The sequence below is a fragment of the Bombina bombina genome, chromosome 1, assembly GCF_027579735.1.
Source record: "Bombina bombina isolate aBomBom1 chromosome 1, aBomBom1.pri, whole genome shotgun sequence".
NCBI classification, from domain to species: domain Eukaryota; kingdom Metazoa; phylum Chordata; class Amphibia; order Anura; family Bombinatoridae; genus Bombina; species Bombina bombina.
This window is the reverse complement of record NC_069499.1, coordinates 108,979,001-108,996,748: the sequence shown is the minus strand read 5'-3', so window position 1 is coordinate 108,996,748 and position 17,748 is coordinate 108,979,001. Positions and strand designations below refer to the sequence as shown.

The 17,748-nt window shown below is 41.6% G+C and overlaps 1 protein-coding gene across 1 annotated transcript in view; it reads left to right on the top strand.

Annotated features, from left to right (window-relative positions):
• TTC8 (tetratricopeptide repeat domain 8) overlaps positions 1-17,748 on the top strand; it is a 333,163-nt gene that overhangs the window by 296,177 nt on the left and 19,238 nt on the right. The window contains exons 11-12 of the mRNA XM_053697577.1: positions 2,347-2,521; positions 9,816-9,938. Of these exons, the coding sequence (XP_053553552.1) occupies positions 2,347-2,521; positions 9,816-9,938 (298 nt within the window). The remainder of the gene's footprint in view (positions 1-2,346; positions 2,522-9,815; positions 9,939-17,748) is intronic.

Genomic DNA, 17,748 nt, shown 5'->3' with positions numbered 1-17,748 from the left:
AGGCTCCTCCATTTGAGCCTATGCATTCTTTGGACATTAAACTACTTTCCTGGAAAGTGTTGTTCCTTTTGGCTATTTCTTCTGCTAGAAGAGTTTCTGAGCTATCTGCTCTTTCTTGTGAGTCTCCTTTTCTGATTTTTCATCAGGATAAGGCAGTTTTGCGGTCTTCTTTTCAATTTTTACCTAAGGTTGCGAATTCTAGGGAAATTGTTGTCCCTTCCTTGTGTCCTAATCCTAATAATTCTTTGGAGAGATCCTTACATTCTTTGGATGTGGTAAGAGCTTTGAAATATTATGTGGAAGCTACTAAAGATTTCAGGAAGACTTCCAGTCTTATTGTTTTATTTTCTGGTCCTAGGAAAGGTCAGAAGGCTTCTGCTATTTCCTTGGCTTCTTGGTTGAAATTTTTGATTCTTCAAGCTTATTTGGAGTCGGGTCAGGCCCCGCCTCAGAGAATTACAGCTCATTCTACTAGATCAGTCTCCACTTGTGTCCTAATCCTAAGAATTCTTTGGAGAGATCCTTACATTCTTTGGATGTGGTAAGAGCTTTGAAATATTATGTGGAAGCTACTCAAGATTTCAGGAAGACTTCCAGTCTATTTGTTTTATTTTCTGGTCCTAGGAAAGGTCAGAAGGCTTCTGCTATTTCCTTGGCTTCTTGGTTGAAATTTTTGATTCTTCACGCTTATTTGGAGTCGGGTCAGGCCCCGCCTCAGAGAATTACAGCTCATTCTACTAGATCAGTCTCCACTTTGTGGGCTTTTAAGAATGAAGCTTCAGTTGATCAGATTTGCAAAGCGGCGACTTGGTCTTCTTTGCATACATTTACTAAATTCTACCGTTTTGATGTATTTGCTTCTTCGGAAGCAGTTTTTGGTAGAAAAGTTCTTCAGGCAGCTGTTTCAGATTGATTCTTCTGCTTTTTGATTTAAGTTTTTTTCTTTCAAAAATGAAAATAAACTTATTTTTTTGGGTTGTGGATTATTTTTTTCAGCGAAATATGGCTGTTTTTATTTTTATTCCCTCCCTCTCTAGTGACTCTTGAGTGGAAGACTCCACACCTTGGGTATTGATATCCCATATGTCACTAGCTCATGGACTCTTGCCAATTACATGAAAGAAAACATAATTTATGTAAGAACTTACCTGATAAATTCATTTCTTTCATATTGGCAAGAGTCCATGAGGCCCACCCTTTTATGGTGGTTATGATTTTTTGTATAAAGCACAATTATTTCCAAATTTCCTTTGTTGATGCTTTCTACTCCTTTCTTTATCACCCCACTGCTTGGCTATTCGTTAAACTGAATTGTGGGTGTGGTGAGGGGTGTATTTATAGGCATTTTGAGGTTTGGGAAACTTTGCCCCTCCTGGTAGGATTGTATATCCCATATGTCACTAGCTCATGGACTCTTGCCAATATGAAAGAGATGAATTTATCAGGTAAGTTCTTACATAAATTGTTTTTTACTGGATGGTTTGGAAAAGGGCTTATCATAAATTTCTCTTGAAGGTTAGATTTTGACTTTATTCTATATCATAAGAAAATTACCCAAATTCCTGATGTTTAAATCTTTGTTTAGGCCTTAATTAGACTTAAGCTTCTATTTTCACATATTATCCCTAATCTGAGGCTGCTTTTGGCAAGAAATTACTCTGGGCTGCTGTGCCTGATTAGTAGCAAATCTGCCTTACTTGTATTGTCTCCTGCTTATTAATTCATGGTGGTCTTGTGGATTTCACTGCTTGGGTATAAGATCCCACTTTTGATGATCTTGTGCACTCCTCCTCATATGGAAGAAAACAAAATTTATGTTTACTGATTAACTTCATTTATTTCATGATGGTGTGAGTCCCCGAGCCCCACCCTTTATATTCTGTACAATCAGCATCAGGACTTGTTTTGCACTTTATTTGCCCCCTACTTGGCCATATGTTTGACTGACGGATTCTAGGACAATGCAAGGGAATAAAGCTCTAGTATGATGGAGTGTTTTTGCCTTCTCCTAGTGGACTGGAGCTTAATACAAACGTGATTATCTTATGAACTCCCATGATCATGAAATAAATTAATGTAATCAGTTAGAAATTAGTTTTTGTTTTTTGAACTACAAGTATGGGTTTAAATCAACATAAGAATCCAAGGAACTCACCAAACCACATTAACAAAGCATCCTAAAATGTGTGTGGTATAAAATCTATGCTAGGAACATATTAATGAAAATATTCAATTTTTTAAATTATTTAGAGGATTTTTTATATTTTAGTAAATTAATGGCTTATAAAAAAATGTCAGCTTGAGGATTCCTGTCTTTATTGTATTTGCATCTAATTGTATTTGCAGACGGCTTCTGCAGATGGGAGTCTATAATTGCCAACTTTTCAACAATCTGGGACTTTGTTGCTTTTATGCTCAGCAGTATGATATGATTTTGACTTCATTTGAAAGAGCCCTTTCATTGGCTGAAAATGAGGAAGAAGCAGCAGACGTTTGGTATAATCTCGGACATGTGGCAGTGGTATGTATAGAACAGAGCAGATCACACAAATAGCAAAAAGTAAGAGGGTATTCTCTAGCCATTAGATTGGATCAAATTACTTTTGTAAAACGAATAACTGGTACTGACCACAAAGTCTTTATAGATTTTTGCCATATTTTTCCCTTTTCTCTATTGAATAGTAGCTGTGTATGTGTGTACTAGTGTGTATGTTTTGTGTGTGTGTCTGTTACCAGCAACTAAGAGTATACACACTTTAACTCATAACTGAATACCCATAAAACAATAAATGTATTTTTGCCTGGAACACGAGATATAGTCACATGGTCAGGGTAAAATCGCTGCACACTGCAAAGAAGAAGGGTACAGTTATGACCCTACAGTTCCATGCCAATTCTAAAGGTAATTTTTCCTCCTTCCAGCCCAGTATCTCCTCTCCTGCAGGGAGCATAGTTTGCACTGCAACCACTGTTTTGAGGTGTAGAGCACATTGGTGACATTGGACAGAGCCGGTGCACTTTTCACTTGCAGACTTGCTTGGGCTGTGTTTTGGTGCAGTGTTGCTGGTAGATAAGAGTTGTATTGCACTTTTCAGTTGGGATTTATATCTTCCAGTTCTTTCATTAGTACAATATTGTTTTTGATGACCTATAGCACAGTGTTAATGTAATGCTTAGTGACAGTATAGCTATTTCTCCTACATTGGTGTATCCGGTCCACGGCTTCATCCTTACTTGTGGGATATTCTCAATCCCTACAGGAAGTGGCAAAGAGAGCACACAGAAAAGCTGTCCATATAGCTCCCCTCAGGCTCCGCCCCCCCAGTCATTCTCTTTGCCGCTCTAACTAGTAGCATCTCCACGGGGGTGGTAAAGAGTATGTGGTGTTTAGTTGTAGTTTTTTATTCTTCTATCAAGAGTTTGTTATTTTAAAATAGTGCCGGCTTGTACTATTTACTCTGCAGCAGAAAGTGATGAAGATTTCTGCCGAGAGGAATATGATTTTAGCACCAGTAACTAAAATCCATTGCTGTTCCCACGCAGGACTGTTGAAACCAGAGAACTTCAGTTGGGGGGAACAGTTTGCAGGCTTAACTGCTTCAGGTATGATCAGTCATTTTTCTAACAAGACCTAGTAATGCTAGAAGACTGTCAGCAATCCCCTCTGGGGTAGGTAAGCCATTTTTCTTAGACTCTGTACAAGATTAGGGCTTATATTAAGGGCTCTATGCTGGTTGACACTTTTGTGGGCATGTTTTTCACTATAATTAAGGTGTTTTTTCAGACTTTAAAACACTTTTGGGGTTTAATTTGCACCTGGCACTTATTTGGACACCTAATCTAGTCAGAAAGGCCCCTCCACTCTGGAATGAAGAGGGAGGAGGCCTCATTTTCTCAACTCAATTGCGCAGTTGTTTTGCCTAGGCAGTTCATGCAGCTTCACGTGGGGAGTCCAGAGGCATCAGAAAAGACTCCAGAGAGGCTTATTTCTTACTAAAATAATCCCTAAGGAAGGTAAAGGCCAGAGTGGAAGCTGTGGCATAGTACTGTAGTGTGTTTAACTGGTTAATTGCTGTTATTAGCTCTGGTTTGGGCATTAAGGGGTTAATCTTTTGCAATCTTTTCAAAGCATTAAGACACTGTGGTGAAAATTTCATTAAAATTGGATGTTTGACCCTTCAGATAACCTATGTTCTGTATGTTCAAAGGCCAAGGTGGTTCCCCCATTAAATTTATGTGTGAAGTGTGCCATAGCGTCCAAACAGCTTAAGGACCGTACAATCACACTTAAAGATATAGCCCAAGATGATTCTTTAGCTGAAGGTAGTGAGGATAGCTCACTATCCTCTCCTTCTGTGTCAACACCAGCTTTGCCCGCGCAAGCGATGCCCAGTACATCTAGCGCACCAATTGCTATTACTATGCAGCAGTTAGCAGCAGTAATGGATAATTCTCTCGCAGCATTTTTATCCAAACTGCCAGCTTTTCCTAGGAAGCATGATTGCTCAGTTTTAAATACAGAAAATGAGCAAGCAGACGCAGAGGATAATTTATCTGTAGTGCCCTCACATCAATCTGACTTGGCGGTGAGGGAGGGCCTGTCTGAGGGAGAAATTTCTGACACAGGAAAAGTTTCTCAGCAGGCAGAGCCTGATTCCATAGCATTTAAATTTAAGCTAGAACACCTCCGCGCCCTACTTAAGGAGGTCCTAGCTACGCTTGATGATTGTGAACCTTTGGTGGTCCCAGAAAAATTGTGTAAAATGGATAAATTCTTAGAGGTCCCAGTACACACTGATGCGTTTCCGATACCTAAGAGGGTGGCGGATATAGTGAATAAGGAGTGGGAGAAGCCAGGTGTACCTTTTGTTCCCCCTCCTATATTTAAGAAAATGTTCCCCATTGTTGACCCCAGAAGGGACGCGTGGCAGACGGTCCCTAAGGTAGAGGGGGCAGTTTCAACGCTAGCTAAGCGCACAACTATACCAATAGAAGACAGTTGTGCTTTTAAAGATCCTATGGATAAAAAATTAGAAGGTTTACTTAAGAAAATTTTTGTTCAACAAGGTTTTCTTCTTCAACCAATTTCTTGCATTATTCCTGTAACCACTGCAGCTGCTTTTTGGTTTGAGGAATTAGAAAACTCGCTCCAGAAGGAGACTTCTTAGGATGAAGTCATGGATAGAATTCACGCCCTGAAGTTGGCTAATTCTTTCATTACAGATGCCGCCTTTCAGTTAGCTAAATTAGCGGCGAAAAATTCTGGTTTCGCAATAGTGGCGCGTAGAGCGCTTTGGCTAAAATCGTGGTCGGCGGATGTGTCATCCAAAACAAAATTGCTTAATATTCCTTTCAAGGGTAAGACACTATTCGGGCCAGAGTTGAAAGAAATTATTTCAGATATCACTGGGGGAAAGGGACATGTCCTTCCACAGGATAGACCTCTCAAAGCTAAAAATATGTCTAATTTTCGTTCCTTTCGCAATTTCAGGAACGGACCGGCTTCTACCTCTACAGCCACTAGGCAAGAGGGTAACGCATCCCAACCCAAACCAGCATGGAAACCATTGCAAGGCTGGAACAAGGGTAAACAGGCCAAAAAGCCTGCTGCTGCTACCAAGACAGCATGAAGGGGTAGCCTCCGATCCGGGACCGGATCTAGTAGGGGGCAGACTTTCTCTCTTTGCTCAGGCCTGGGCAAGAGATTTTCCGGACCCCTGGGCACTAGAAATTGTTTCTCAGGGGTATCTTCTAGAATTCAAGGATCTTCCTCCAAGGGGAAGGTTCCACATGTCTCGCTTATCTTTAGACCAGATAAAGAGACAGGCATTCTTACATTGCGTAGAAGACCTTTTAAAAATGGGAGTGATGCACCCAGTTCCAACAGCAGAACAAGGACTGGGATTTTACTCAAACCTGTTTGTAGTTCCCAAAAAGGAAGGAACTTTCAGGCCAATTCTGGACTTAAAGATCCTAAACAAATTCCTCAGAGTTCCATCATTCAAAATGGAAACCATTCGGTTCACAAAGCAAGGGCTCATACGGACATTGTTCTAGCCTTTCTAAGGTCTCACGGGTGAAAGGTGAACATAGAAAAAAGTTCTCTGTCCCCGTTCACAAGGGTTCCCTTCCTGGGAACAGTAATAGACTCGGTAGAAATGAAAATCTTTCTGACGGAGGTCAGGATATTAAAACTTTTGAACACTTGTCGAGTTCTTCAATCCATTCCTCAACCCTCCATAGCTCAGTGCATGGAGGTAATAGGACTAATGGTTGCGGCAATGGACGTGGTTCCCTTTGCTCGAATTCATTTAAGACCATTGCAACTGTGCATGCTCAAACAATGGAATGGGGATTATGCAGATTTGTCTCCCCAGATTCAGATGGACCAGAAAACCAGAGACTCACTCCTCTGGTGGCTGTCTCAGGATCACCTGTCTCAGGGAATGAGTTTCCGAAGACCGGAGTGGATCATTGTCACGACCGACGCCAGCCTCTTAGGCTGGGGCGCGGTCTGGGAGTCCCTGAAGGCTCAGGGTCTATGGTCTCGGGAAGAATCTCTTCTCCCGATAAACATTTTGGAATTGAGAGCGATATTCAATGCGCTCCAGGCATGGCCTCAACTAGCGGAGGCCAAATTCATCAGATTTCAGTCGGACAACATGACGACTGTAGCTTACATCAATCATCAGGGGGGAACAAAGAGTTCCCTGGCGATGAGGGAGGTATCCAAGATCATCAAATGGGCAGAGGATCACTCCTGCCATCTATCAGCAATTCACATCCCAGGAGTGGATTATCTGAGTTGTCAGACTTTCCATCCGGGGGAGTGGGAACTCCACCCAGAGGTTTTTGCTCAGCTGACCCAGCTATGGGGCATTCCTGATCTGGATCTGATGGCGTCACGTCAGAACTCCAAAGTTCCACGTTACGGGTCCAGGTCCAGGGATCCCAAGGCGACATTGGTAGATGCCTTAGTAGCGCCTTGGTCGTTCAATCTAGCTTATGTCTTTCCACCGTTTCCCCTTCTCCCCCGGCTAGTAGCCAGAATCAAACAGGAGAAGGCTTCGGTAATTCTGATAGCTCCTGCGTGGCCACGCAGGACTTGGTATGCAGACCTGGTGAATATGTCATCGGTTCCACCATGGAAGCTGCCTTTGAGACAGGACCTTCTAATTCAAGGTACATTCGAACATCCAAACCTAGTTTCTCTGCAACTGACTGCTTGGAGATTGAACGCTTGATTCTATCTAAGCGTGGGTTTTCGGAATCAGTTATAGATACTCTGATCCAGGCTAGAAAGCCTGTCACCAGGAAAATTTACCATAAGATATGGCGGAAATATCTTTGTTGGTGCGAATCCAAGGGTTACTCATGGAGTAAGATTAGGATTCCAAGGATACTATCTTTTCTCCAAGAAGGATTGGAGAAAGGTCTATCAGCTAGTTCCTTAAAAGGACAGATATCTGCTCTGTCTGTTTTGTTACACAAGCGTCTGGCAGCCATGCCAGATATTCAGGTGTTTGTACAGGCTTTAGTCAGAATCAAGCCTGTCTACAGACCTGTGGCTCCTCCATGGAGTCTAAATTTAGTTCTTTCAGTTCTTCTAGGGGTTCCGTTTGAACCTCTACATTCCATAGATATTAAGTTACTATCTTGGAAAGTTTTGTTTTTAGTAGCTATTTCTTCTGCTAGAAGAGTTTCTGAATTGTCTGCTTTGCAGTGTAATTCACCCTATCTGGTGTTCCATACAGATAAGGTCGTTTTACATACCAAACCTGGTTTTCTTCCAAAAGTGGTTTCCAATAAGAATATCAACCAGGAAATAGTTGTTCCTTCTCTGTGTCCTAATCCAGTTTCTAACAAGGAACGTCTGTTACGCAATCTTGATGTGGTTCGTGCTTTAAAGTTTTATCTAAAAGCAACTAAAGACTTCAGACAAACATCGTCCTTGTTTGTCGTTTATTCTGGCAAGAGGAGAGGTCAAAAGGCGACTGCGACCTCTCTGTCCTTCTGGCTAAAAAGCATCATCCGGTTGGCTTATGAGACTGCTGGAAAGCAGCCTCCTGAACGAATTACAGCTCACTCTACTAGAGCTGTGGCTTCCACATGGGCTTTCAAGAATGAGGCTTCTGTTGAACAGATTTGTAAGGCAGCGACTTGGTCTTCACTGCATACGTTTGCCAAATTTTACAAATTCGATACTTTTGCTTCTTCGGAGGCTATTTTTGGGAGAAAGGTTTTGCAAGCAGTGGTGCCTTCCGTTTAGGTTACCTGACTTGTTCCCTCCCTTCATCCGTGTCCTAAAGCTTTGGTATTGGTTCCCACAAGTAAGGATGAAGCTGTGGACCGGATACACCAATGTAGGAGAAAACAGAATTTATGTTTACCTGATAAATTTCTTTCTCCTACGGTGTATCTGGTCCACGGCCCGCCCTGGCATTTTGGTCAGTTTTAAATTATTTTTTTGTAAACTACAGTCACCACTGCACCCTATGGTTCTCCTTTTTCTCCTAACCGTCGGTCGAATGACTGGGGGGGCGGAGCCTGAGGGGAGCTATATGGACAGCTTTGCTGTGTGCTCTCTTTGCCACTTCCTGTAGGGATTGAGAATATCCCACAAGTAAGGATAAAGCCGTGGACCGGATACACCGTAGGAGAAAGAAATTTATCAGGTAAACCTAAATTCTGTTTTTGGTTAGGTTCTATATCTCTTGTAATATGCCATTGATAGTATGATTCATCTATAATATCATGAACCCCCCTCCTTGTTCATTCTTTTGAGAGTGTATGTCTTTACCCAGTAAAACTCCATATACATTGTTACTAATGTACAAGAGGATTCTGGGTAAGATATGCAAATTAGGTATGCAACATTGCTTTTAATACTGTGTTAACACACAGCGGTCCCCTAATAGGGTGAGTGCAGCAAAAACAAAAATCATTACTAGACAGCTGTTTCATTCTTATTAGAATTCATCAGTAGTAGATAGATTTTTGATTGCTGCTAGATAAAGCTCATTCCAGGACAAAATCACAATTCATTAAAATTATGGTGGAGATAAAAGCATGAGAATAAAATCCTCCATATCTCAAAAGTAAAAAAGCCTGAGATGTTGCATTTCAAATTTGCATATCGTACCCGGAATCCTCTTGTGCATTGGTAACAATGTATATGGAGTGTTACTGGGAAAAGGAAAGCAGGGATACTTGCCGCCTAGATGTTCTAATTGCCTGTGCAATAATTTCTATTGATTTACTTTTGCAATATGGAGGATTTTAATCTTGTGCTTTTATCTCCACCATAATTTTAATGAATTTTGATTTTGCCCTGGAATGAGCTTTACCTAGCAGCAATCTATCTACTACTGATGAGTTCTAATAAGAACGAAACAGCTGTCTAGTAGTGATTTTTGTATTTGCTGCACTCACCCCATTAGGGGACCGCTGTGTGTTAACATATTATTTGAAGCAAAAAGCCTGAGATGTTGCATATCTAATTTGCATATCTTACCCAGAATCCTCTTGTGCATTGGTAACAATGTATATGGAGTTTTGCTGGGTAAAGGCAAGCGGGGATACTTGCCTAGATGTGCTAATTGCCTGTGCAATAATTTCTAATTATTTTATTATAATTGAAGGTTTTTCTGTTTCTCTTTTCAAGATGTTTCTATTGTTATCATGTAAAACCAACTGACTAAACTATGCAACTATTCGGGAGCTGCGTCTCCCACATTGTAACTTTGAAATCTTCAAATAAAGTCAGTTTTAAAAAAATAAAAAATAAAAAAATAATCCTATTTCTTCATTTTCAGGGTATAGGTGACCTGAATTTGGCATATCAGTGTTTCAAGCTAACTTTAGCCAATAATAATGACCATGCAGAAGCTTACAACAATTTGGCAGTACTGGAGATGCGCAAAAACCATGTGGAACAGGTCTGTATTATTATTTTCTATCTAGAAATAGTGAGAGTCCATGAGGCATCACATGTGGGAATTACACTTCAGTCCACTAGGAGGAGGCAAAAACATACCAGAGTTTAAATCCCTCCTACTCTTCCTGAATCCTCAGTCAAATGTTTGCCTCCAAGATGGAGTAAGGTGAATTCTGAGGTGCTGATCTAATCATTATCATTTATAAGTTCTCTAATTGATCCAATTACCCACCCCAGAGTGCCTATGAATGACAGAGGGGAAAACAGCAGTTTCAGCAAGGCAGTGAAAATATTTTCCCAATGTGGAGGTGTCACAGGCCTCCCAGGTGAAGTGCATGTTTATCTGTTAGTCCCCTCGTCTACAGTGTGCTGCTTCTTGTGTAATCCACAGGCCTCCCCTGGTGAAATGTGAATTTATCTGCCAGTCCCCTGGGTTGTAGAATGCTGTTCCTTGTTAGATCTTGGCTCCATGCTTGTACCTAGGTAAGCACAGTAAACAAAGGTGCTGACGTTGCATGTTTACTGCCTTGTTGGATCTCAGAATGCCAGGATTTCCTGTGTCGTCATTATCTGTTTCAGCCTGTGCAGCGGCTGTTCTCGGAGCGCCTGATTCACACATACCCACTGCCAGCGTGTTGTTATGGAAGAACGCCACAGTCTATCAAATTGGCTTGTTATTGGGCTATTTATTTCTCCTACATTGGTGTATCCGGTCCACGGCTTAATCCTTACTTGTGGGATATTCTCTTCCCCTACAGGAAGTGGCAAAGAGAGCACACAGCAGAGCTGTCTATATAGCTCCGCCCCCCCAGTCATTCTCTTTCCGCTCTGAACAAGTAGCATCTCCACGGGGGTGGTAAAGAGTATGTGGTGTTAGTTGTAGTTTTTTATTTCTTCTATCAAGAGTTTGTTATTTTAAAATAGTGCCGGTTTGTACTATTTACTCTACAGCAGAAAGTGATGAAGATTTCTGTTGAGAGGAGTAAGATTTTAGCACCAGTAACTAAAATCCATTGCTGTTCCCACGCAGGACTGTTGAAATCAGAGAACATCAGTTGGGGGGAACAGTTTGCAGGCTGAACTGCTTCAGGTATGATCAGGCATTTTTCTAACAAGACCATGTAATGCTAGAAGACTGTCAGAAATTGCCTCTGGCATTGGAAAGCCATTTTTTTCTAATAGACTCTGTATAAAATGATGGCTTATATTTAGGGCTCTATGCTGGTTGACACTATTGTGGGCTTTAAAATCGATTGCTTTTTAGCATGTTTTTCACTATAAATAAGGTGTTTTTTCAGACTTTAAAACACTTTTGGGGTTTAATTTCGGCCTGGCACTTATTTGGACACCTAAATCTAGTCAGAAAGGCCCCTCCACTCTAGAATGAAGAGGGAGGAGGCCTAATTTTTAGGCCTCAATTGTGCAGTTGTTTTTGCCTAGGCCATCCATGAAGCTTCATGTGGGGAGTCAAGAGGCATCATAAAAGACTCCAGGGAGGCTTATTTCCTGCTAAAATAATCCCTAATGAAGGTAAAAGGCTACAATGAAAGCTGTAGCTAGTACTGTAGTTTGTTAACTGGTTAATAACTGTTATTAGCTCCGGTTTGGGCATTAAGGGGTTAATTGATCTGAAAATTTGTGTGCAATCTTTTCAAAGCATTAAGCCTCTGTGGTGAAAAATTCATTAAAATCGGATGTTTATTTCATGGGTTTTTAATATTTCAGTAAAAAAAGTGTGCTTTTTTATTATTTAAAGAGACAGTAACGTTTTTGTCAAAAATAATTTTTATTGCATTGTAGTTCTGTTTAAGTCTGTTAAACATGTCTGAGTCTTCAGATAGCCTATGTTCTGTATGTCCAAAGGCCAAGGTGGTTCCCCCATTAAATTTATGTGTGAAGTGTGCCATAGCGTCCAAACAGCTTAAGGACAGTACAATCACACTTAAAAATATAGCCCAAGATGATTCTTTAGCTGAAGGTAGTGAAAATAGCTTGCTTTCCTCTCCTTCTGTGTCAACACCAGCTATGCCCGCGCAGGCGATGCCCAGTACATCTAGCGCACCAATTGCGATTACTATGCAACAGTTAGCAGCATTTTTATCCAAACTGCCAGCTTTCCTAGGAAGCGTGATTGCTCAGTTTTAAATACAGAAAATGAGCAAGTAGACGCAGAGGATAATTTATCTGTAGTGCCCTCACATCAATCTGTCTTGGCGGTGAGGAAGGGTCTGTCTGAGGGAGAAATTTCTGACACAGGAAAAGTTTCTCAGCAGGCAGAGCCTAATACCATAGCATTTAAATTTAAGCTAGAACACCTCCGCGCTCTACTTAAGGAGGTCCTGGCTACTCTTGATGATTGTGACCCTTTGGTGGTCCCAGAAAAATTGTGTAAAATGGATAAATTCTTAGAGGTCCCAATACACACTGATGCGTTTCCGATACCTAAGAGGGTGGCGGATATAGTGAATAAGGAGTGAGAGAAACCAGGTGTACCTTTTGTTCCCCCTCCTATATTTAAGAAAATGTTCCCCATTGTTGAGCCCAGAAGGGACGCGTGGCAGACGGTCCCTAAGGTAGAGGGGGCAGTTTTCAAAGTAAAGGTTTATTTAAGAAAATTTTTGTTCAACAAGGTTTTCTTCTTCAACCAATTTCTTGCATTATTCCTGTAACCACTGCATCTGCTTTTTGGTTTGAGGAATTAGAAAACTCGCTCCAGAAGGAGACTTCTTAGGATGAAGTCATGGATAGAATTCACGCCCTGAAGTTGGTTAATTCTTTCATTACAGATGCCGCTTTTCAGTTAGCTAAATTAGCGGCGAAAAATTCTGGTTTCGCAATAGTGGCGCGTAGAGCGCTTTGACTAAAATCGTGGTCGGCGGATGTGTCATCCAAAACAAAATTGTTTAATATTCCTTTCAAGGGTAAGACCCTATTCGGGCCAGAGTTGAAATAAATTATTTCAGATATCACTGGGGGAAAGGGCCATGCCCTTCCACAGGATAGACCTTTCAAAGTTAAAAATAAGTCTGATTTTCGTTCCTTTCGCAGTTTCAGGAACGGACCGGCTTCTACCTCTACAGCCACTAGGCAAGAGGGTAATGCACCCCAGCCCAAACCAGCATGGAAACCATTGCAAGGCTGGAACAAGGGTAAACAGGCCAAAAAACCTGCTGCTGCTACCAAGACAGCATGAAGGGGTAGCCCCCGATCCGGGACCGGATCTAGTAGGGGGCAGATTTTCTCTCTTTGCTCAGGCCTGGGCAAGAGATGTTCCGGACCCCTGGGCACTAGAAATTGTCTCTCAGGGGTATCTTCTAGAATTCAAGGACCTTCCTCCAAGGTGAAGGTTCCACTTGTCTCGCTTATCTTTAGACCAGATAGAGAGACAGGCATTCTTACAAATTACTTAAAAATGGGAGTGATAAACCCAGTTCCAACAGCAGAACAAGGACTGGGAGTTTACTCAAACCTGTTTGTAGTTCCCAAAAAGGAAGGAACTTTCAGGCCAATTCTGGATTTAAAGATCCTAAACCAATTACTCAGAGTTCTGTCATTCCAAATGGAAACCATTCGGATTACCAGTTCGTGGCTCTTCCCTTCGGATTGGCCACTACTCCGAGAATTTTCACAAAGGTGCTACGGTCCCTTCTAGCGGTGCTAAGGCCAAGGGGCATTGCAGTAGCACCTTAACTAGACGACATTTAATACAGGCGTCGTCTTTTCACAAAGCAAGGGCTCATACGGACATTGTTCTAGCCTTTCTAAGGTCTCACGGGTGGAAGGTGAACATAGAAAAAAGTTCTCTGTCCCTGTTCACAAGGGTTCCCTTCCTGGGAACAATAATAGACTCGGTAGAAATGAAAATCTTTCTGACATAGGTCAGGAAATTAAAACTTTTGAACACTTGTCGAGTTCTTCAATACATTCCTCAACCCTCCATAGCTCAGTGCATGGAGGTAACAGGACTAATGGTTGCGGCAATGGACGTGGTTCCTTTTGCTCGAATTCATTTAAGACCATTGCAACTGTGCATGCTCAAACAATGAAATGGGGATTATGCAGATATTTCTCCCCAGATTCAGATGGACCAGCAAAGCCTCTTAGGCTGGGGCGCGGTCTGGAAGTCCCTGAAGGTTCAGGGTCTATGGTCTCGGGAAGAATTTCTTCTCCCGATAAACATTTTGGAATTGAGAGCGATATTCAATGCGCTCCAGGCATGGCCTCAACTAGCGGAGGCCAAATTAATCAGATTTCAGTCGGACAACTTGACGACTGTTGCGTACATCAATCATCAGGGGGGAACAAAGAGTTCCCTGGCGATGAGGGAGGTATCCAAGATCATCAAATGGGCAGAGGATCACTCCTGCCATCTATCAGCAATTCACATCCCAGGAGTGGACAACTGGGAAGCGGATTATCTGAGTCTTCAGACTTTCCATCCGGGGGAGTGGGAACTCCACCCGGAGGTTTTTTGCTCAGCTGACCCAGCTATGGGGCATTACAGATCTGGATCTGATGGTGTCACGTCAGAACTCCAAAGTTCCACGTTACGGGTCCAGGTCCAGGGATCCCAAGGCGACATTGGTAGATACCTTAGTAGCGCCTTGGTCGTTCAATCTAGCTTATGTCTTTCCACCGTTTCCCCTTCTCCCCCGGCTAGTAGCCAGGATCAAGCAGGAGAAGGCTTCGGTAATTCTATAGCTCCTGCGTGGCCACGCAGGACTTGGTATACAGACCTGGTGAATATGTCATCGGTTCCACCATGGAAGCTGCCTTTGAGGCAAGACCTTCTAATTCAAGGTCTATTCGAACATCCAAACCTAGTTTCTCTGCAACTGACTGCTTGGAGATTGAACGCTTGATTCTAGCTAAACGTGGGTTTTCAGAATCAGTTATAGATACTCTGATCCAGGCTAGAAAGCCTGTCACCAGGAAAATTTACCATAAGATATGGCGGAAATATCTTTGCTGGTGCGAATCCAAGGGTTACTCATGGAGTAAGATTAGGATTCCAAGGATACTATCTTTTCTCCAAGAAGGATTGGAGAAAGGTCTGTCAACTAGTTCTTTTAAGGGACAGATATCTGCTCTGTCTGTTTGGTTACACAAGCGTCTGGCAGCCATGCCAGATATTCAGGGTTTGTACAGGCTTTAGTCAGAATCAAGCCTGTCTACAGACCTGTGGCTCCTCCATGGAGTCTAAATTTAGTTCTTTCAGTTCTTCAAGGGGTTCTGTTTGAACCTCTACATTCCATAGATATTAAGTTACTATCTTGGAAAGTTTTGTTTTTTGTAGCTTTTTCTTCTGCTAGAAGAGTTTCTGAATTGTCTGCTTTGCAGTGTAATTCACCCTATTAGGTGTTTCATACAGATAAGGTCGTTTTACGTACGAAACCTGGTTTTCTTCCAAAAGTGGTTTCCAATAAGAATATCAACCAGGAAATAGTTGTTCCTTCTCTGTGTCCTAATCCAGTTTCTAACAAGGAACGTCTGTTACACCATCTTGATGGGGTTTGTGCTTTAAAGTTTTATCTAAAAGCAACTAAAGACTTCAGACAAACATCGTCCTTGTTTGTCATCTATTCTGGCAAGAGGAGAAGTCAAAAGGCGACTGCAACCTCTGTCTTTCTGGCTGAAAAGCATCATCCGGTTGGCTTATGAGACTGCTGGAAGGCAGCCTCCTGAACGTATTACAGCTCACTCTACTAGAGCTGTGGCTTCCACATGGGCTTCCAAGAATGAGGCTTCTGTTGAACAGATTTGTAAGGCAGCGACTTGGTCTTCACTGCATACGTTTGCCAAATTTTACAAATTCATTACTTTTGCTTCTTCGGAGGCTATTTTTGGGAGAAAGGTTTTGCAAGCAGTGGTGCCTTCCGTTTAGGTTACCTGACTTGTGCCCTCCCTTCATCCGTGTCCTAGAGCTTTGGTATTGGTTCCCACAAGTAAGGATGAAGCCGTGGACCGGATACACCAATGTAGGAGAAAACAGAATTTATGTTTACCTGATGAATTTCTTTCTCCTACGGTGTATCCGGTCCACGGCCCGCCCTGGCATTTTGGTTAGGTTTAAATTTATTTTTTGTAAACTACAGTCACCACTGCACCTTATGGTTCTCCTTTTTCTCCTAACCGTCGGTCGAATGACTGGGGGGGTGGAGCCTGAGGGGAGCTATATAGACAGCTCTGCTGTGTGCTCTCTTTGCCACTTCCTGTAGGGGAAGAGAATATCCCACAAGTAAGGATGAAGCCGTGGACCGGATACACCGTAGGAGAAAGAAATTTATCAGGTAAACATAAATTCTGTTTTTCTGCTGTAACTATCTTAGCTGGAGGTGGTGCGACACTCTGATCATATCTGAGCTGTTTAATTAGCGGATAAATGGTGTATGCTGTTTATTAATTATTAACCTTTTACTGTTTTGGTATTTTCATTGCTTACTTTTCAGTAGACATGTGCATTCGGATCCTTTTTTAGTATTCGAATATGGAAGAAGGCGGATGCTCATGGTATTAGGCTCTTTTCGGAAGTGGATTTATTCTTGTGAAAGTTTAACACACTAAGATTTAACAAAGGATCCGAATGCACATTTCTACTTTTCATTATTGTATTCCCTTACAGAGATTATTATTTTTTACATGGGGCCAGTTCTGTCCATTGTTTACCGTAAAAAGGCACAGTATACACCAATTTTATATAACTGCATGTAATAGACACTACTATACAGAATAATATGCACAGATACTGATATAAAATGCAGTATAAAACATTTTAAAAACTTCCTTAGAAGCTCTCGGTTTAGTACTGTTGATGAGGTTAGGATGGGACACCCAGGGGGCTGGGAAATCATGAAGAGCAGACACTTCCCCCTTCCCTGCGTATGAAAAGACCCATTAGACAAACAAGAGCAAGCTTAAATCTGTAGTGATCAGTTTACATCTACAACTTTGGGGCTTGGTTAGGAGTCTGAAAATCAGCTCAATGTTTAAAAATAAGCAAAACTATACATTGTATAAAAAAAAAACACTCCCAGATAGGCTATATAAATGGATCATCTACAATACGTTTATGCAAGGAAAAATCTAGTGTATAATGTTCCTTTAAACATTAAATAAATCATTGCTTGAATGATGTATTCAGAGCATTAAAGGGACATGAAACCCAAAAAAAATATTTCATGATTTAGGTAGAACATACTATTTTAATCAACTTTCCAGTTTACTTCTATTATCAAATTTGCTTCATTCTCTTGGTATGCTTTGTTGAAAGAGCAGCAATGAACAACTGGTTTCTAACTGAACACATGGGTGAGCCAATGATAATCAGTATATATGTATGCAGCCACCAATCCGCAGCTAGAACCTAGATTCTTTGCTGCTCCTAAGCTTTCCTAGATAAAGATATCAGCAAAGGATAACAAGTGAAGGAAGCAAATCAAATAATAGAAGTAAATTGGAAATTATACTTTGGAGCAAATTGGTGCAGCTCAGGTCTCTGGACCATCAGCTGATACTTTAAAGGGAGTTCCACTAATAATTCAGCATCTTCCAACTTCTTTGCTTTGTACGGATATTCATGTGTGTCCTCTCTGCTCAGCTGTGTACCTTGTGCTGAGTGTGTGTCTAATTCTAGACAAGGGTTTACAGTGCTACACCCAGGGGGGTTCTTCAGAACTATTTCTAAAATTTACGGAATATATTCACTCTGCCATTCATGAATTTTTGACTGTTATGCATCCAGCATTTAAACATAGACACATGCATGAAAGGGGATATTTTCTATCTTTTGGCTTATTAGGGACTTTCCTTAG